This window comes from Neopsephotus bourkii, unplaced genomic scaffold (assembly GCF_033783945.1).
Source record: "Neopsephotus bourkii isolate Nb327-2 ecotype Australia unplaced genomic scaffold, CSIRO-AGI_Nbou_v1 NB_1637, whole genome shotgun sequence".
In the NCBI taxonomy this organism is placed as follows: domain Eukaryota; kingdom Metazoa; phylum Chordata; class Aves; order Psittaciformes; family Psittacidae; genus Neopsephotus; species Neopsephotus bourkii.
This window is the reverse complement of record NW_026902112.1, coordinates 11,382,345-11,403,906: the sequence shown is the minus strand read 5'-3', so window position 1 is coordinate 11,403,906 and position 21,562 is coordinate 11,382,345. Positions and strand designations below refer to the sequence as shown.

The 21,562-nt window shown below is 42.9% G+C and overlaps 1 protein-coding gene across 10 annotated transcripts in view; it reads right to left on the bottom strand.

The window, feature by feature from the left end:
• Nucleotides 1-21,562, bottom strand: part of ADGRB1 (adhesion G protein-coupled receptor B1) — a 282,952-nt gene that overhangs the window by 2,457 nt on the left and 258,933 nt on the right. For 7 of the 10 annotated variants that reach the window (XM_061374169.1, XM_061374166.1, XM_061374172.1 and 4 more), the window contains 5 exons: nt 20,750-20,845; nt 18,070-18,124; nt 13,212-13,897; nt 12,243-12,278; nt 10,578-10,682 (listed from right to left, as the gene is read on the bottom strand). In XM_061374169.1, coding sequence (XP_061230153.1) covers nt 10,578-10,682; nt 12,243-12,278; nt 13,212-13,897; nt 18,070-18,124; nt 20,750-20,845 — 978 coding nt within the window. The remainder of the gene's footprint in view (nt 1-10,577; nt 10,683-12,242; nt 12,279-13,211; nt 13,898-18,069; nt 18,125-20,749; nt 20,846-21,562) is intronic. The other 3 variants (XM_061374177.1, XM_061374170.1, XM_061374176.1) reach the window with 1 other exon arrangement.

The following is a 21,562-nucleotide window of genomic DNA, read 5'->3' as shown; positions in this document are numbered from 1 at the left end:
GACAAAAGCACAAATAGGACAAAACATGGAATGAAATCAAGAGTTTCCTAACAGATGAAGAAAATAATTCTTGGTCTGAACAGTTCTTTTCAACGGACAAACATTTTCTTTTCTCCCACACTTGCTGTAATGCCACAGGTTTCTGAAGTTACCAGTGTCCGTAGCTGTATTACTTAAGAGAGACCATCACAAACGATCATATGCATGAAGTTCATAAATAATTCCATCTTTCCCCTCAAAGGAAAGCCCTTCTTTGATGGCATTATCCTCCTCCCAGACAAGGTCACAAAGATGCTCAGGGGGGTGGAGCAGCTCTGCTCTGGAGCCAGGCTGATAGAGCTGGGCTGGGGCAGTCTGAAGAAGAGAAGGCTCCTGAAGGGGAGACCTTAGAGCAGCTCCAGTGCCTAAAGGGGCTGCAGAAAACCTGGAGAGGGGATTGGGACAAGGGCCTGTAGGGCCAGGCCAAGGGGAATGGCTTGAACCTGCCTGAGGGGAGACTGAGATGAGCTCTTAGGCAGAAGCTCTTCCCTGTGAGGGTGCTGAGGCGCTGGCACAGGGTGCCCAGCAAAGCTGTGGCTGACCCATCCCTGGCAGTGTTCAAGGCCAGGGATGGACACAGGGGCTTGGAGCACCCTGCTCCAGTGGAAGGTGTCCCTGCCCGTGGCAGGGGTTGGAGATGGATGAGCTTTAAGGTCCCTTCCAACTCAAACTGTTCTAGAATTCTTTATGTCGCCCTCAGCATCACGTTCTTTTATTCCCAACCAATTTCTATTTTAACAGTCCCTTCGTCTGCCACACTCCTGACCTTCAGCCTCTCCTTCATGCTCTGAGGATGCACACAGATCTGATCATGTACACTGAATGTGATTAGCAGACCTCAGAGCTATTCTTGTCATGGGCTCCTTTTGTGCTATTGAGGGAAAGCAGCTGAAAATCCATGTAAGGAACAGAAACTGGGGGTGAGGGGGAAATGAACAAAGAATTATGAGCTCACATCTACAGCAGCAATGGCCTCTGATCAGACCTGTCATTGGGAACAAGACTTGGAGGTTACAATAATTATTCAGTGGTGATAAATCTGAGACATTAAATGTTGTGAATATTAAGAGTGGATAAATAAAGAAAGGAATCATAGAGAATGAAGCAGAAAACATCACTATGCCAATGTGTAACTCCACTCCGCATCTGCATCTGAAATATTACGTGCACTTTGTGGTGTTCTTGATAGAAGGATATAGGGGAAGTGATGCAGATAGCACAGTTTACAGCCATGAACAAAGTTATAAGAATGTTCTGTAGGAGGAAAGATTATACAGACTATGTCCTTTCAATCTTGAAAAGGATTATGGATGGATGTGAAAGTGTTCTATGAAACTCTTAGGGGCTTGCTGACAGTAGGAATGGGGTACTCGTGGTAGGAACCATCTCTTCCGACACAAGAACTACAGAGCACAATGAGGCATCAAGCATTGCCTGACCCAGAGTGAACTCAAGGAGCCAGTCCTGCACACCCTGCATGCAGTACCCAGCCAAACTGCAGACCACCTTTCCACAGCTCTCTATTGATGCTGAAAGATTCCAGAGCTGTACAAGTATGTGAAACATTCACGAAAGCAGCATCTAGTCAGTACTATGAAGTCAAGTGATGCCATTCTTCATAAGGGGGCATTTTTGAAGATTGACTACCACATGTTCATCCTGCTCTTTCATTTTTCCAAGCTTAGAAGGAGAGGAGCCAGGGCCAGACTGGCCTTGGGTCTAACCCTATATGGTTGTTTCTGTCTAGATCATCACTGGGTTGTGTTATCTAGCTATGACTGTGGTGGGTTTAATGATTCCAAAGATGTCTGTTTACAGATAGAAAAGAAAATGAGCCTCAGGAGATCAGCAAATGGAGAGGGAAGGCTTGTTTTTAGTTTCTCAGAAAGGAACCAGACTTCTCTAGTGATGATGTGAGTGGACATCCTACTCAAGGGTGGGATGCACTGGCTGTCCACCACAGAGCTCACACAGCTGCACGTAAGGCCATGATCTGAGCATGGGTGCAGAAGGGTTCAGTGCTCTGAGCAGGTTAAATGGAATCAGCCAGGCTGAGCTCTGGCAAGGATGCTGGGAGAGAAAAGCAAATCTCCTCTTGGCAAGAGGCACCCTGGGAATTGGTAGCAGGCCTCTGGGAACAGCTCCCTTTTTCTTTCTCCCCATATGGAAAAGGTCTTTATTAGGTCTTGACCATTTGAACAGCATACAGAAACAGCCACTGGGCTCACGCTTCAAGCCTGGCATTTTTCTCCAGCCCCACTGTGGGGTCTGAGCAATCCTCGCAGACAGGAGGGAAAACCAAGCTATGCACTGAAAAAGAAGAGAAAACCTGGAGAGAGGGATGTGTAATCTGGCTGTAAAAGGCTCCAGTGCTGGCCAAGGGCCTGGAGCCTCAGAGACAGCCAGGAATGGCCTGAGACAGGAGTTGAAAGGAGCAGAGGCTGCTCTGCCAGTAACTCACAGAGACAGAGCCATTACTCTGGCCTGACACAGCCCATGAGCTTCTGGCTGTTAGAGAGGGTGGAAATGTTCCTGCTTGGTGCCAGGATGGCTGAGCTCTGTCAGAGGGCTGGGAAAGGAAACCCAAGGCTGGGGTAAAACATGCCGCACACTAAACTGGAGGTCTTCATCACTCTGATGGCATTTGGAGTCTCCTTCATTCAGCTGTGGCTTTTGTTTTGGCTGTACATCTTTAAGGGAGAGGGATTTGGGATAAAAGGCATTTCAGGTGCAGTGCCAACAACACCCCCTGAAATCCCTAATAACAAAGACAGAGGAAAAGCACTTTGGAGTAATCCACACAGCCCTCTCTTTCTAAAGCTAGCCCTGGTAGACTGCAACAAGCTGTCTGAGCTGGACTCTGGTTATGGAAAGGTAATGGTGGTGATGACACCTCCTTACCTTTATGCGTTGGCTCTGTGCTGCCTTTAAGGGTCCAGTATGGCTCCATTCAGAGTATCTGGATCCAAGTGCAACCCTTGCTTAGGATCAGCATCAGTGTATTGCATTAGTAGGGCATGGAAGACTGCCTGTTCTAAGACACAGCTTTCATTTCACACTTCAGTCAGAAAGGATGAAATGTGCAAGCTGCATCTCCTTGTGTTTGTTTTGTGGGGTTTTGTTTGCTTGTTCACTTTTGTGCTTGTTTTTAATACTCAACTTTTATAGTTACCCTGAATAACCTGAAGAGGAATTTAGTGCTTTCTACAGAGCACTCTGGGATAACTCCCCTAGAACCAGTTACTCCCATGCTGTTCTCATTGCCTCCAGTGTCAACTTGAAGGATATTTCATGACCTAAATGGTCTCTCCCCATGACATCAATGACTCTAAGACCAGAATGAAGTTATTGAGAGCATATAGCAGGGAATCTGAAAGATAAATGTGGATCATGCTGTCTGATTCATCTTTGGATCAATGTCAATGGAAAGTGATTAGAAAATGAAAAAGATGCCTGGGTTTTTACAGAATAATACATTTTCCTTTCCTTGTTTGAAACAAGTAGATGCAGTTCCTTCATTTTATGCTAGTGAACTACAAGGGTAATATTTTGGCTTTTCATTTAGGAGAAAGGCAAAATAAAAGGAAGTGGATAACTTTGTCCAGAATCCGATTTATGTTGGAAACAAAAGGTTTTATCTTGCACTGATGGAAATGACTTAGGAAACTTGAAATACCTAACATTTGCTGAATTATAAAGATATGTTTGCTCCTTCTGTGTTGTTTGAAGATCAGATGGTCTAACCTGTAGGGGTTGCTGCTTAGTCTGGTGCATGGCCTCTATGCACAGCTGAAAGCAAACAAGCCCTTAATCAAATTGGTCCTTCATAGACCCTTAGCAGCTCACTGCATTGACAATATAGAGTAACTGATGCCTGATACTTGGGGCAGGAGGTATCAGATGATCTACAGAAGGTGAACTTCTGATTGATGGTATATTTGGACACAGGGTAGCTGACAGACAGTTTATGGCTGAATGAATTAAAGTTTGATGTCATTTTCATAACAGACTTTATTGCAGTAATTATTATACTTTATGTAGCATTCCTCCCCATAAACGTTACTCTAATGGGTCTTTTAAAAGCTGACAGTTACTAAAACCTTTAAAAGGTGCAGAGAAGATTAAACAAGTGGCACAAAGGAGATACCCTACCTATAAGAAGAGCTTCCTATGTAGAAGGACACACAACCAGAAGCAGGAGAAACACAGATTCAAATAGAAATGAACCTGAGTTTGACACAACCACCACTATAAGGGCTCCATCACCCCAGCCTCAGTTTATGCAAACTGGTTCCCATCAACAGGAGCCAGATTTTCCTACTTGGGAGCAGGAGCTCCGCAGTGATCTGATGAAAGGACAGGTAGACAGCAAGCAAGGGAATTAATTCTGTCATGCAGAACACAGAGTCACAGCTAGAAATGAGCTTTAATATTGATCAATAAATCCTTTTTTCTTCCTAGTCTTTTAGATGTCAAAGCAAGTGCTGGTGGAATGTGTATATCCTGCAGGTGTCTGAAGACAAAAATCAACTTAAGATGAGAAAATAAGCATTCAAAATACAAACACTGTCTAAGACACAAATAAGAAGAAATCATAGAAAGGCAGAAAAACATGTATCTTTTTCCATTGGGTTTTGGAGCATGGGCTTTTTCAGGAGGAACAGAGAGATGGAGGAAGTGATCCTGCCCCTCTGTTATGCTCTGGTGAGACCTCACTTGCAGTACTGTGTGCAGTTCTGATGTCCCCAATACAAGGAGGACATGGAGCTGTTGGAACAAGTTCAGAGGGTGCCACGAGGATGAGCAGGGACTGGAGCACCTCCTGTATGAAGACAGGCTGAGAACATTGGGGCTGCTCAGCCTGGAGAAGAGAAGCTGCGTGGAGACCTCAGAGCAGCTTCCAGTGTCTGAAGGGGGCTACAAGGATGCTGGAGAGGGACTCTTCATCAGGGACTGTAGTGACAGGACAAGGGGTGATGGGTTCAGACTGAAACAGGGGAAGTTCAGGTTGGAGGTAAGGAAGAAGTTCTTTACTGTGAAGGTGCTGAGGCACTGGATTGGGTTGCCCAAGGAAGTTGTGAATGTTCCATCCTTGGCAGTGTTCAAGGCCAGGTTGAACAGAGCCTTGGGTGACGTGGTCTAGTGTGAGGCATCCCTGCCCGTGTCAGGGGGTTGGAACTGGATGATCTTAAGGTCCTTTCCAGCCCAAACCATTCTGTGGTTCTATGGGAGTGGATTTGAGAGCTGAATTACAGAGTTCAGATCCTGTGTGTGAGCTCCAGAGCAGGTCTCCAGCCAAAGCAAAAGCCATTCCAGTTGCACAGAGCTGAGCACAGCAAAGAGCTAATAAGCAAGAATGAGCAAATGTGAGGAATGTGCAGAGCTCTGCTCAGCACTGCTTTCGTTGACCTGGGCACAAGTAAAGAGCTACTGTTTAAAATGAATGCAAAGCCGAATGCTGGCAAGAAGAGAGGCATATGTGTGATTCAAAGCTCTCTAATGGAGCTGGATCAAAGGACTCCTGCAAGGGGAAGGCAGGAGTGTCACTTCCATTGCTTTCAAAGCCAAGAAGAAACAAAACCTTTGTTTCCTTTAAAGCCTGCAAAACCTCCACGTTCATCCCATGTAGTTGAAGAGCATGTGAACCCCTCCTAATGTCCAGCTCAAGCACTGGAATTCCTTCAATTAACCCACAGGGAGGAGCAATGTTGGAGATGCTTTACCCTGACAGTACAGGAAAATACTTCCAATGTGGTACAAAGCAGCTTGAAAATAGCCCTTAGCCTGCTCTAATGTGAGGAGCTCTCAGATACAAGAATTTAGACCCTGGGAACTGTGTGAGTTTAGGAGGAAGCAGGGAAAAAACCTACATATTGGAGCCTACAGTCTGCCAGGCAAAGAGCAGACTTTGAAATGGAGAGTGAGGTTTCCAGCAACAGGATTTATTTTTGGTAGCAATTGGGTAGATAAAGAGCAACTCAAAGTGATGGGAATAATTAGGAAGGCAGAATTCTGCCGTCGAAGTCAGTACCAACCTAACATGTCATTATGCATCCATTTGGACAGCAAACTGTGCCTTAAAGCTGTTCTGAGGAGATATCTACAACCCAGGTGGAAACCTTTTGCTAGTTAATGTAATCTCAAAAATGAAGGTTTGGTGGATCCCAGGCACCCAGAAAGTTTTAATTTGAATCACTGAGGATGGGGTGTGAATGCCTGGGGTTTTCTGATGCAAATTGCCCTTGGTTTTCTCCAACCCTTTGGTTCCTTTCATGCTTCCTGGCTGCAAATCAGCTGTCTAGGGGATAAATGTTCAACACACATAGCTCACTGAGTTTTCTGCTCAGGGTCTACACCAGCTTCCAGTTTGGTCCGGGATAAAATGGAAGGGTAACTGTACAAACTCCACTGCAACTCATTTGGGAGGAGGTAGCACAAACTAAACCCATCAGTTCCTGAGATACTTGGTTTAGATTCAAAGACTCTTTAGGTGGACAGATGTAATCTGTCCCAAATTCCCAAAACTTTGTAACTTCCTTCTGAGTAGGGGCTGACTTTTCATGAATCATCCCTATCTTCCTTGCCTCATCCAAAGACTGCAAGTGACACAATTTACCATAGCCCATGGTAAGGTCATAAGGAGTGTTATTACCGCATTAAGGAAATGACTTTTCAACTTGCAGTCACCAGGTCTTGCTTAGTGACGTGGTTTACTGGTGGATTTTGCAGGTCTGGGGTAAAGGTTGGACTTGATGATCTTAAAGGTCTTTTCTAACCTAGCTAATTCTATGATTCTACAGGAGTTTGTTAGTATCTTCATTCCATAGCATTGAAAAGTTAGCTAACAAGTTATTAGGATGCTCATAAAAGTTATTAGGATAATAATGTCTACATCCTGTATTAGTTCATAAAGCCACAAATGAGTGAGAACTCTTTACTTTGCAGTGGTGAGGTGGACTAGGCTTGAACACAGGTGCATATGTGGTCCTGTATGGCCTAGGCTTGAGCACAGGTGCATGCGTGGTCCTGTATGCTTTGAACATGGATCCTACTCACAACGTGAGTTTCATCAGTGATATCTGAGTGTATCTCCAATAGAAGCATTTTATATTTGAGGTACATATATAAGAAAGAGCCTTCACGTAAGCAAATCTGCCAGAAGACTTCAGAGGTGGTCTCCTACAGAGGAGGAGCTGACCTGAGAAAGCAGGTTAATGGGCAGTAATAGCATACACTGGGATAGCTGCTTGCATAACTCAGATGTGCTCTGGTTTCAGATGAAGGGGTTCTTGTTTATGTCTTTAAGGAAATTAAAGCCAGGTTGGATGGAGCTTTGAGCAACCTGCTGTAGTGGAAGGTGTTCCTGCCTATGGCAGGGGGTTGTAATTAGGTGGTCTTTAAGGTCCCTTCCAACCCAAAGCATTCTATGATTCTATGAAAGTCCATGTCACATGGACTAGATTTTATGGGAAAAAAAGGAAAAATCCAAGTTTGCTGCCCAAGGATAATTCTGTATTATTGTACTATGAAGCTCAGGTTAGTTCAGTATTAGCAGTGTACTTTGCTTTGTAGCAAAATAACTGCAGCAAACACTGGTGCCAGAGTCATTCCTGGAAACACATTGAGTGTGGACAAGATTCAGACTTTGCTGGCATTCCAGGCAGTATTCTGGTTCTCCTAATTGCCTACCTCTTACATATCATCCTGGCAACATTGCTCATTAGCAAGTCAATCACAGGTCAACCGATGCCAGTGGGGACACCTTAATCCCAGCAGGATGTGAATTAGGGTCCAGATCTCTGCAGCAGCTGTTCTGATTTGAAGATTGATGTATGACAGCCAGCAGCCATGTATCCTTCCACCCTGTGCCCTCCAGTGCAATGGAGTAAAGAGGTCCCAGGGAAGGACTCCTCAGCTGCTGAGTGAAGGGAAAGCAGAATTCACCCCCAAACCTGTCTCTGTGTCTGCAGGATAAGAACAAGCCAAGCGGTATTGTTCAAGGCTGCCTTTGGTCATTCTCACATCAGAAATGCCCTTCAGAAACAGACCTTGTAAAGGGAGCAAGCTGATCAGCTCAAATATGCAGGAGTCCCTGATTATGTTTCCAGCTCTGCCAGGAACTACTCTGGGGCAGTGGGTAAAGGGCAGTCTTCTTTATCTTTCAAGTGTACACTGCAGTAATCCAAAGTTTAAACGTGTCAGGATAGTTAGAAGGAACAATATGTGTGCCAGTACAAACCTTTAGGTCTTGCTTGAAGATGGCTTAGAAACCACGTTTTTTACCACTAAAGGTGGAGAAATTCTTAACAGTAAACACATGTGATGGCTGAATTTTCAACCCCTCTTTCTAAAAGAAATAGAAGATCTGCTTCTTTCTCCTATTCTTTTGTCGGTGCTTCCTTCAAATCTGACAATGTAGTAGTTCAACTGATAGGAATTATGTGTTTAGGGTGATACAGTAATTGGTTTTGGCCAGTGCACTGAGGTACAGATACAGAGAGGACTACCATGTACATCAAACCAATCCCTAAAGTACCAGCACTATTCCTAGGAACTCCCAAGGGAGGTTGGTCCTGTGCAGACATTTAATTAAAGTCTCAGTAGCACCTTTCTGACCTTGTTGATGAAGAAAAGAGGCACCGTAAGATTAGGAAAAGAAGCATATCCTGGGAAGGACTAAGGACAATGGGACTTGATGCCAGGAGAGGCTGGGAAACTGCTAGGGCTGGAGAGAGACATGGTAGCTTGACTTTGTGGTTGTTTATTTAAAAGGGAAATCTGAGACACAGAAATGCAGACAGATGGATTAGACCCACTAAACTTCTGCTCCATGATGCTAGGTGTGAGAGTTCAAGGGAATTCCAGGATCCTCATGACCTTGTTCATGCTCACAAGGCAAAGAGTTTCCTATTGCTAAAGGAATGTGTTTGGGTTCATACATCATGGAAGGGTTTGGGACAGGTCTACAATGCTCTTCAAGGCAAAGCAAGTCAGACTTACTCTAGCATTAGTTTTATCACTTCCACCAGAAGAAATACTCCATTGTTTTACAACCTAAACATACATAAAAGAGAAAAAAAGAATCTTTTGTTGTTAATTTAATCCCTTGTATCCTCAGTCTGCCTTCTTGGGGCAAGCTGAAGATGAGGCATCATTTACAGTGGGGTCCTCAACAGTAAATGGTAGAAAAAGGAGTGAAGAAAGCTATTTATTTTCCTTTGCATTGCTTTGGATGTTTTTAAACCAATACCCGCTACTGACTTGCCAATCTGATCTTCACAACCTCCCCCTTTCAGGTTACATCCAAGGGAAAATCAGAACTTGAAAAGGATTCAGTCAATATGCAAAGGCCACCTTCACAGCTTCTTGCCAGCAGTTCAAAGCTCTTTGATGATGACACTGGCAACTTCAGTTCTACACAGATGCATCTCTGAAATGCTCGAAACATCTCAGTCTGTAAAACCCTCCTGCCAACATATCACAGGTTAGCTTTTACATGGTATTTAAGCATTTTTGATTTTACAGCTGTGTCATACCTAAATAATAGAGAAAAGGCAGAGGATGACATTCAGTGAAACTGCATGGGGATTCTGAGCCAGCACAGGCTTTTTTGATCTGAATCTGCCTGCTAGGTTCAGTGTCCCTCTCATTCTGTAACACCGGGCATCCCATAATGACACCTTGCCACACACAAGTTGAATTTGCTGGGACCACATTTCTGGAGCTCAACACAGCAAAGGCAAGACCATGAGGGCTGAGACACAGGGCAGGTGCAATCAGGTCACCCTTCCTTATTTGTGCTATTCGCATCAACTACTACACAGGCTCTTAATACGTGTTTCTAGTCCCAAATCTTTGCCCCTCTAAAAGGCTATAAGGTTCTTCCCTCAGTCTGCCTCCCTCAAAGTCTCTTCTTGCCCTGGAAGTTTGCTTCTGTTGAGAAAAGGCATATATATGGTGATCAGCTCTACAAATAACCTTATTTTACATGTAATTATCACACAGTCCCCAAGAAATGCTCCCACCACCACAGCTTAAATCCCATTGCTGTGGTTTTCCTAAATAGCTGTGCCCATCACCACTGCATTGGCCTCCAACTTAGTCCCTGCAGGTGGGGTAGATGATTCCTGCTGTCCCCTCCTTCTGCCCTCTCCCCTTTCCACCTAGATTTTATCAAGGCCATTCTAGTTTCCAGTTCCTACCTATGAATGGATGAATAGATTACTGAAAAGGAATGCAAAGAACAGATACAAACACAGGGGAAAAGCACAAAGAAGACAATACAGACTCTAATCACCATGAACATACATGAGGACAAACATACCCCTTCTGGGCTGCTGACTACTCTAGAGATAAGCTAGAGGTACCTTTGTGACCCTCTATATCCTTTGTGGTGAGCATGTGCTTGTTGCTACAATCATGGGTAGAAAATGAAGGCAAAGTATTCAGTGAGAGCTCCAAACTCTCCTGTTTCTTACCGTGCTCCTGCTGGCACTAGAGGGCTCTAGGAGATGGTGGTTCTGAAGTGTCTGACTAACCTTGCTGTCCGTTGTTGGAGACTCCTTCTCCTTCTCTGCATGCTGGAGTTTTCTGTTCAGGTCTTGGAACATGTCTTGGTGACGTTTTCTTGTGTGCATGATTTTCTGAAGCAAACACAAGGGCCACAGGTCAGCAAACTTTATTCAGCTGCACAGAAAGCACATGTCTCTCCCCCAAAGTTAACATATATTATTAAAACCTAGCTCTGTCTCCCTCCAGGTACAATCTGATGTGCCTAAACTGCCTTCAAAGCTTATTGAGGACCTGAGTAGCACTGCCTTTATTTTCAGGATGAGATGGTAGGAAAAAGTGGAAAAGACTATTTTTTCACCTTATGGTTATACTAAACCTGCAACTTCCAACTATTTATGCTGCAGAGTCTGTGCAGTGTTGTACTAACTAGACCTAGAAAGCTTCGCTGGCCTTCTTTAACTGATGTTTGACCCCATGCCCGTTCTGTTCTCAGTGGGTCTCCTTTGAGCTTACCCAAACATGTAGAGCTTGGATACAAGAAGTTCCATCACAGACTAATCTACAATTTCCTTTTCTTTGTATTTTGATTCTTCTGCATTTCACTTCTACCTCCTTATACCCAGAAGGTGAGGCAGAACCAGTTTCTATACGGACTTGCCTTTGAATGTAAGAGCATGTTGAATATGGCTTCCTTGTGTTCTGCTAAGTGCTATATAATTGGAGAAGGTGGCTTAAATACTTTGGGACCGGTTTGAAATATCAGGTGAGATGCACCTGACTTGCCTCAATTTCAGACCAAGCTCCCAGCCTGGAGCTCTGAAGTGATTCAGTGAGGCCTTGGGTGATACGGTTTAGAGAGAGGTGCCCCTGCCCATGGCAGGGGGGTTGGAACTTGATGATCTTAAGGTCCTTTCCAACCCTAACTGTTCTATGATTCTAGCATTAAAGCAACTCCTCCTGAGCCTGTAATATGACTCTGTTTTGGAATAAGCTAGCAACTCTGAAAGGAAAGGTTAGCTTTGCTGCAAAGATGTCATGACTGCAGTCAGGATAGCTGCCATAGCTCTCAGTAGCCCCAACAGGCTCTCTGTGGAGGATTGGCTTCCAAAGCATTCCACTCTGAGCCTCAGGTGTGAGCACAGACGTCTCCCCATGTACAATACCGACTTCTTCCACCCAAGCTGATTCTGTGATGTTCATTAATAGGTTGGAAATGCCAGGGCTACAATCAGTTGTGACAGTGGAGACATACCAGCTTCTATTCTCTTAAGCAATATATACTGTGCATGAAAAGGAAGGTATTTTAAGCCACCAACCCAATGTACGTGTGCTTCCCAAACAGGTTTGTGGTACAGTCACCTACTGCTCCATCAGCTCCCCAAGAGCATTTTGAGAGAGAAGTTACAGGTCTTTGGCAAGCCAATGCAGGATCTTGATTTACGGATGTTTACACAGGAGCTACTACTCCATGAATTCATCATGCAGCAATATAAGTTACCTATTACTTTAGCTACACAGGGTAAACCTTACTAGGCAACCATCAAACCTCTTTGGATCCACTGTTTTTAAACCCTTAAAGAAGCTCTTTGGCAAAGGCATCAGTCCTGTGAAGGTGCAGAAAGAAAAGCAAGTAGCATTACTTTCTCTCATCCTATCACTTGAAAAGCACATTCAGAAAGGGATGTACTCACCTCAAAATCTAGCTCTGCATACCGGGATTTCCGCCTCTGGGTCATCAAAAGAATAAGAGATAGGTGAAGGTTAGTAAGGGGTTGATGCTGGTGAGTGGGCACAAACTCAATCACGCAGCAGATAATATGGAATCACATTCTCTTTTCCTTCTTCCTACACCTTTAATGTGTTTCTCTGGCTCTTTTTAATGGAAAATGCCATCCATTTAGAGGGGTCTCTACCAAAAACGGGGGCTGAACATGGGATTTTGGCCAATTCAAGCTCTGTCTTAGTTATGATCTTGCAGGTCATTTGCAGAATGTGAAGCAGAGAGGAAGCAGTAGACCAGCCAACTGATCTACTGGGGCTTTTGATCACCAACTGACTGAAGTTTGGACAGCAATGGTCAAGACTTACTGAAAACAGACCAAAAAAAAATGTCCAGATGCACTAGGACATACCTCAGCATAAGATCTAAGGTCTAGGAAGAGCTGCTCATACACATAATGAGTTATTGCAAGTTAGAAGGAGAGGGCTGCCTTTAAGAAAAACCTCTGATGCTAAGAACATTGTGGGGGATTCCTTTGGTGCATTTTACATCTGCAGTCAGTAGGGTTTTCTCATCTGTATCATGACTGAAGTTATCAAAATGAGAAACAGCAACAGAGGGTAGGAGAAAAGATCATGTAAACAATAGGCCTTGCATAAATTGACCAGTTTTGACAAACTAATTTTTTTATTGGACTTTGCATTGCCTGTAGGGATAAAGACAGTTCATCCAGCAATGGAATGTGCTTCTGGAAATCATGAGATATTTTTGGCATTACAAAATGGCATCACATGCCACTGATCCCTCATAATAATGCAATACTGGAATTGCATAGTGGGCTGTGTTTGGCCTTAGCTTCTCCTGAAACACCAGATTTGGCCATTGTTGAGAGCAGGGCATCATTCTGAGTCAGAACAACACAATAATACACATTGCTCACCTCCAAGGAGCTCATGGAGAGGGTGGAGACGGTCTCACTCTTGGACACCACACCTGAGTTCCCTGAGTCACCTGTATCACACAGGCTGTTGGGAATCTGTGACTCATTGGAGACGTTCTGTGGAGCCAGCTGCTGCTGCTGCTGTTGTTGTACCATGGAGGAACCTTGAACCTCACTGCATGTCATGGTTACAGGCTCCCGTGGAGGACTCTTGACAACAAAGCCTGGATCAGTAGACATACTGAGGTGGATGAGCCGTGTCTGGGGCATCTGGTCAATATTAATGCTGTATTTGCTCTCGTCTTTGGGTGGTTTGGCCCGTAAGGTAGACGTGTTGGTAGGCAGAATGACATAGCTGGTGTCCAGCGTTTGCTCTTGTGCCCGGGACAGTTCTGAGTCCAACTTCTTGAAGATGTCCCCATCACAGATGTAGATGGATTTAGGTGGCTGGTTCTTGTCCTTCTTCAGAGTGAGAGAGTGATTGCTGAACTCATTCAGGTTGATGGCCCCCAGGTAGTGTGGGGAGCCTTGAAGATGCATCTTGGAGACGTTGGCTGGAAGACTGTTAAAGTTTGATGACCCCTTCTGGTGATTGAGTTTCAGTTTCTCTTCATCTGGCAGTGATGGACGCTTCAGTGTTCCTGTGATGGTTGAGGTCCTGCAGGCAGTGATGTCTTTATTCAGCACTAGGGAGACAGATAAGTGTCCTTAGCACATCACTTAGTTTTTTGTTAACACACCAATACACCTTTCGCAGTCACACCATGCTAGCATGTTCCCTTGGCCCTCTCAGGAGGCTGTGGTCTCAGAACAGTGTTTTGTACTGGTTTGGGGTTTTTTAATTCCAAGAAGTTGCTGAAGGCAAAGCTAAAGTTAAGGAGGAAAAAACTTCCTCAATTTGAGATGTTTTCTATGCACCTGCCCATGGCAGGGGGTTGGAACTGGATGATCTTAAAGTCCTTTCCAATCCAAATCATTCTATGATTCCAAAAGAACCATGGCCAAAACTCCCAAATTGGCCAATACGTATTGTCAATATGACAAAAATAATATCTTGAAAAGCAAATACATATATAAATTTAGAAGATGTAATATATGTATATATACAATATATATATTATTACCCTATGGAAGAATAGAATCCTTTAAAAGAAAAGGTTCCTTTCACCTCAAAAATAATTTGATTCAGAAAGTAGCTGAAATGCAGTATTGTCAATGATTTAAAGTGTAAATATTAATTTCTTAAATTAATATTTAAGTATTTTAATAAATATTTAAAACACTGAACTGCTTCAGGCTGACCTTTTCCCTTGGACAGTTTCACTGTCAATAATATGATACTTTAAAATATGCCACATTTAATTGTAAGTTTCTAGCCGCTTTCCTCAAAGCTAAGCTTCTTGTAATCATGGCAAGCCTTGGCGAGAGGTAATTATTAGTGATCTTCATTTTCCCTTGAGGATAGAAAGGAGTGCCATGAATATTCCTTAATGGGAGAGGAAAACCTTAAACTGAGGATGAGGTGAACATGCCGGATAGGAGGTATATAAAGGACACACAGACATTCATTCCAACACAACACTGTCCACAACAAAACATCTGCTCTTTTTCTAAGGAATAAGAATCTATTGCTCAATTGAATTCAGGATGCGACGTAGACTTTAACAAGATGGTAATGTCAACATTAATGTCTCAAGGGGATGGAAAACAGACAGTGGGGCTGGGGCAAAGTGGTACAGGACTGAAGGTTACTTACCCAGGATTTCAGCGCAGGAAAGAATAAATAAATTAATGTTTCCCTTTCACCCACCTCAGTAGAAAAAGAAAAGGTCTTTCTACCTATTTACACCTACCTATTTTTTTTCTCAATGGACCATCAATCTTTGGGGTTCAAACTTAGACAAGGGAAGTTCATATTAGATATAGAATCCTTATATATAGATATAAAGAAGAAGTTCTTTACTGTGAGGGAGGTGAGGCACTGAAATGGGTTGCCCAGGGAAGTTGTGAATGCTCCATCCCCGGCAGTGCTCAAGGAAGGTTGAACAGAGCCTTGGGGGACATGGTTTAAGTGTGAGGTGTCCCTGCCCATGGTAGGGGGTTGTAACTAGATGATCTTAAGGTCCTTTCCAACCCAAACCATTCTATGATTCTATGTAACCTGACATATTCATCTGCTCCTCCTGGGACAGCGGTTGGACATGCCATAGGTATCCCATGGGACTGAGGACACGCTGAGTTTTCTGCCAACTCATACCGGGATCAGTGGGTGCTGGAAGAGCCCTTTTTTAAGGCTACAGAGCAGGATCAGGAGGATACCAAGTAAAATAAAAGAACTTTCAAAAAGCTTTTAAAGCTAATAACATTGAGTGGAGCTATGGCAGTCGCAGTCATCTTAACATTGCTAGAGGACACGCTAGGAGAAATCAGAGCATTACAGTGTATTCATAGCATACACTGTGGGAAGATGCTACTGAAGTCAAACCTTTCACTTGGGAGTGTCAGTGAGGTTTATTGGTTCAGGCTCTTCTCCATGCTCATATTAGCTGCTGAAAGTAGGTTTGGAGAGGTTTGCACTTGACAATCTCTACACATGGAGCAAGTGAGCTTTCAACACTAAGCCATGGACCTAATCCTACTAGTGAATCTAAGTGAGGAGGTTATGAGAGGTATCAGGTATATCTCCAATCCATCATAACATGAGAGCTAGTGCCTCCAGGAGAAATGATGGCCAGAAACCAACAGTCAGGTTTCTGCTTTTTGTTATTCAATAAGCAGAAGGCATAGGATGATGCACCATATAGAAATGCCTCTGAAATGGGGGTTATTATTAACTACTTAGCTTGGTGCAGACCAAGAGCACTTTATCAGAGGAGGAATATCTTTTCAGGCAGACATCAACAATCAAATTGTATAGCTATATGCTGGCAAAGGAAGGGAAGCCTAGGCTGTTAGCAAGCTTCTCGTCCAGGGTCTTCTGCCCTGAAGAAGCCAATCAGATCCTTCTTTTCCTCTGGGAAGTTTGATTTGGGAGCCAGCAACTCAGTAGCAGATCCAGAAAGCCGCCTTTATTGCAGGGGTCTGGGGTCTGCCTTGTTTTCCAGCATAAAATGGGTTGGATAATATGTTTGTAGAGCATGTGTTGGAATCAGAGATGGTCTCACACGCATGTTTTCACACATGAGTTTTATGGAACTGAGATCTTTGGTGTCAGGAAGGGAAAAGGAAGACAAATGAGAAGAGGGAGACAGCCAGAAATTAGATTAGAGAGAGCAAGACAGAGAAACAGAAGGGAAAAATGGACAGACCCTGATAAAGAGATAAATGGACAGAAAGGGACCATGAAATAAGATATCACAGGGATAAGTGAGACAAATATACTGTGGCTGCGATAAGCATAGGGAGAAGGAGTGCTGCAGACAGGATGACAGGAAAAGATAAATAAGATATGGATAGATATTAGATAGATAATTGATAGTGACAGTGATAGACAATACACACAAATACACTGGCAGAGATAGATGTTGACAGAGGTAGAAACACATAAATAACAGGTACAGCGAGACAGACAGCTGAGGACAGAGATAAATAAGTGATTGCAAGATAGAGAGAGAGATGAATTATAGATAAATACATTAGAAGTGGATAAATAAATGATAGATGAAGGAAAAGATAAATGAAGGGGACAGGTAAATGTGTACAGAAACAGAGAGAGAAGGAGAGAAACAAAGAAAGGGAAAAGGAAGAGAAGGAATGAAGGAAGAGAAAGAATGAAGGGAGAGAAGGGAGGGAGGGAGGGAGGAAAGGAAAAGAAAGGGGAAGAGAAAAAGGAAAGGGGAAAGGAAAAAGGAAAAAAAGAAAAAGGAAAAAGGAAAGGGGAAAGGGGAAAGGAAAAAGGAAAGGGGAAGGAAGGAAGGAAGGAAGGAAGGAAGGAAGGAAGGAAGGAAGGAAGGAAGGAAGGAAGGAAGGAAGGAATCATAACAAAGAGAGAGAATGATGGTAACTGAACGCACAGTATGTACAGTCCTTGGCTAGAGAAGATCCTGGTTTGGAAGATATGAATTATATGCAAGAGCCAAGCAAGGGCATTTCTCTTACTTGGGAGAAGGGTAAATCTGGCAGGGTAGATGGAAGTCTAAATATCTACAGCGGATAAGGAGAAGCCCAGGTCAGGCATGCCAGGACCAGGGGAGAATGAAGCCTGCATAGACGGACAGGTAGAAAGGGGAATCCAGACAACACGGACACCCCCAGGGGAACAAGAGAAAAGGGAGTTTTTAGGGAGAGGTGCTCATGCAGATCGTCAGCATAAAAACGGGTGTGTGCGACTGCACACAGCAGAAAGGTGCAGGCAGAAGAGACACCTGACCCACCTCCATATGCACAACTTCCATCTGCACTAGAAGTGTGCATGGAGTCAGGTGGAGTAGTGGGAAGGCTCTCCAGACTTCAGACCTTCTCAAAGATACCTTTCCTGAGCATAGAGCTGCATGAGGTTGGTGTGATCCACTTGAGCAGGGGTTGCTAAAGCAAAGAAGGATCACAGTAGGAAGAGATGGATCTAATCTCTTTTTCCTTAATACTCTTCTCCATCACCATGTTGCATGGGCCATAAGTAAGGAATAATGCCTTGGAGGAAAGGCTTACTCTTAGTTAAAAGGCCAAGAGAACTACAGGGAAATAGGATAAGCAATACATAAGGCAGAATTAGGGGTGTTACTTTCTTTTTGCCAGGGTTGAGTGTAAGGGCAGTCCACACAAGTACATGCAAGGCACAAGACATAAACAAATAAAACAGAAAGGGAAAAAAAATATGGCCTAGTTCAATCCCCAAACCAGGTCACTTCTTGATTCTCACCTGTGATGTGCTCACCTGATCTACAAGCCATATCCACATCCTTCTCAAAATCGGTCTGAAAGACAGAGAACACAGAGGACATGGTCAAAAGGAGGTGGAGGGGGAAAGAAAGCCATTTGGAAGATGCAAAACCCCACTTTAATCAGTGAGGCAGACACAACCATTGCCAGAAGAATAGAAGAGAAATGTTTCGCTTGGGCTTTGAAACATGGCAAACTCCACCTGTGGCTTTTGAACCTCAGTGGTAAAGCTGTAACATCACTTTTCAGCTGGATTCATCTGCTTATCCTGTTCATTTCTAGGCTGCCAGATTAAAGTATCTCCATGGAACACATTTATCCACATTTCTAAAACCAGGGGACTGGTTCCTGGCATGATCTGCCTTGGATGTATCACCCCAGACTTAGTCTCTGGATTACTCTCCACTCATTAAACATCTGGAGATGCTGCTGAGAGCGCTCCATACCCACTGGGCTTCTGTCACCGAGTCAAATGAAATGGAAACACGTCTCTGTTTCTAAAACTCTTGGTGTATGAAATCAATGGTCCCAGGAGGCACAAAGGCTGAGTAACCTTTTCAAGTGGTCTGTACAGCCCAATGAAACTCCTTTTTCCTCCCAGTAGGAGTTAATCCTTTTTGTAAAGCTCTCAGCAGATAACATTTCAAAGAACTGGATAAACTGAGTCACAGTGGGCCATGAGTTGTCATGGAATAATGGAAAGGCTGCAGACTAGCAGAAAGTAGAGAAGTTCACTGGTTATTTCTAGTATCATTTCAGACACTTAATGTAACTATAGTGATGTGATTAAACGCATTCCAGTATAATACTAAGAGTATGAAAAAAAAAGGTTATCCCCATTCCCTTGGGATAAACACTTTAATATCAGTAGTTTGAGACCAAATACTTTTGAAGAGCTGGTTGAGGAATTATCTCAACTTCCATGATGCTAATTTCATAGTAAATTATTTGGGATATCAAATAAATCTGGAAAGAATAGAAGAGAAATAAGACTGAACCGATGCTTAAATGGGCAAAAGGGATGACTCAGGAAAAAATAATCTCATTTTCATGATAGGAGTTCCAGAGAAATGGAACCAAACAGCCTGTATTAGTTCTGCTGATAAATAAATTGAAGATAGGTTTATATTTAATACCAGTGAACAAGATTTTGTGGAGAACAGTTCTACGCAGCTAAGCTTCTTTTCACTTGTGCAGATTTGGAGATTACTGGAAAAGGTAAAAATGAAAACTCCATCCTGCAGAGCTTTGGATTCCTTTGGTTATTTTACAACTCAGTCACTAAAAAATAACATTGTGCCCCTCTAAAGACATCAGTGAGGAGTAATCATTCACATCTAGATTGTGGAGGGGTTTTTGGCCCTGAGTGTGAAGAAACTGATTGTAAGTTCTTTACTCAACACATCTATCAACCTTGCAGATGTAAATGTAATCTCACTGCTGAAAAACGTGTAGGTGACACAGAATTTTGCAAGTGGTTGATAATGAATGAAAACAAGAAGTTATATGGGGAGACACAAGTATGAAACTTCAGGATATAGCTTTGGGATGGTGGCAATAGAATAATAAATCCAGCATCCATGGGTTTAAAGGATGGTGAGAGGTTGAAGGGCATATGGAAGGGGTTATATACATAATTTGAAGGCAAATGTCTTACAGAAGGAGAATAAAAAAGCTCAGTATGTTAACTTATTGAAAAGAAGATTAAGATTGAATATGATTATGATGTCTATTATTGAAGGAAAGTAGTAGGCATGCAAGGGGCTTTCTAATTACACATAAATGGATATAACAAGAGCCTGTCTGAAAATGAGAATTAGAAATGAAGGTAGCTGTTTTTAGCAATCACCTATGAGGTGTGATAGAATTATATATCCCTTGATGTCTTGACTTGAAAATTGTGCTGTTTGAAACAAGGACTTGTCTCCAAGCACAAACTACTTAACTTTCCGCAAGAGTGACTGGAAAAAAAACACCATTGGTTATCATATAGGTCTAATATTAACTATACATCTTTGGAACTTGTCCAAATGTTGTGATTGTCCCGATGTTCTTACTCCAAAAGGTTCAGAAACCAAATGTCTCTTATGTTATCTAAACAGTGAAGCAGATGCAAGATGATTTCCCATAGTCTATACTTCTATGACTTTACCTAGTTTGTTTGCAAAGGACTTACACAACAAGACCAAGGCTTACAGTGCTTAAACTATATTCCCAGCGAAGCAATGTAAGCAAGTGTGCTTTTGAGAGAAACAAATACCTTTGAGACAGCATCTTTATAATAATGACCCAACATGCTCTGATTAAACCAGTATTAAACTACTGCTTCCTACTTCCAACTAGGACAAGCTAGTGTGATGGGGATGAAAAGACCTGGAAAGACCTGGGAGGTATATTTTGGCTTTGAATTTTTAGGGAAAGAAAGGATCTCACAAAGATGTCTGCAAAAGCTGGTGTTTACGTTTGAGCCCCTTAATGATATAATGAAAAGAAACTGGATTTACGTTATAGAGCCTACGCTAAGTGCCACCTTTGCTCAGGTGCAGGTTTAAAGTTAAAAAGAATGATGATTGCAAATACTGTGATGAGCAGAGCCCTTTGTTTATCAGATTTGACTTAAAAATGTTCTTAATAATAGACTAGGTGGTAGTTTTCCCTACCATTAGCTGAGCGTGTCCATTCTGAAATGACCCCCCTGAGTCTCCATTGCCCTCTTCCTGGCGATCTACTACTCGGCACTTCACAGCATCCTGGACCTGTAGGAACAAGTGGATTTGCAAAAGTCAGAGTCAGAAAGGAATACCAAATCATATTAAATTCTGATTCTTTGGTAGAGCAAAAGAACATGGATCCTACTTCAGTAGCATTCAGGTATTCTTTTCAAAGGGTTTATTTGTTACATGTCCCACATAGCAACAGAGCAGCTCGAAGGTTTTATAGGTATCCTGGGTCATTGTGCTGGTCACTTCTAGGTTGATTTATATAGTCAAGAATAAAAATGTCTTCTGTTTTGCAGCTTGCAATATGTTTACAGTGGATGCTGTTGCGTAAATCATCATACTGGGGTTTAAAATGTCTGATTATGATCCTATATCAGCAGTAATATATATCTGATCCAAACCTTACTGAAATCAATGCCAGTGACTGCAATGGGAGGCAAATGCAGGCCCATATTCATAATGCAATTAGTTGAAGGAGTCTCAGCCAAGCCACTAGTGTAATTCCATTGATTTCATTGGCCTGACATAAGAAATTAATCTGTTTTACTTAATTTAAAGGAGCTGTAAGAAGATAAAATGAATACTGAGAAAAACCACCCTTCCTGTCTCAGTTATTAATAGCCTATCCACTCAGTAAGATGAAAAGAATTAAAGAAACATAAAAGATTCATCCTTTTCTTCCCTGATATAATTTACCATTTTAAATCTCCATAGGGAGGCTGGAGAGAATTTACTCAATTTCCTTGCTTGATT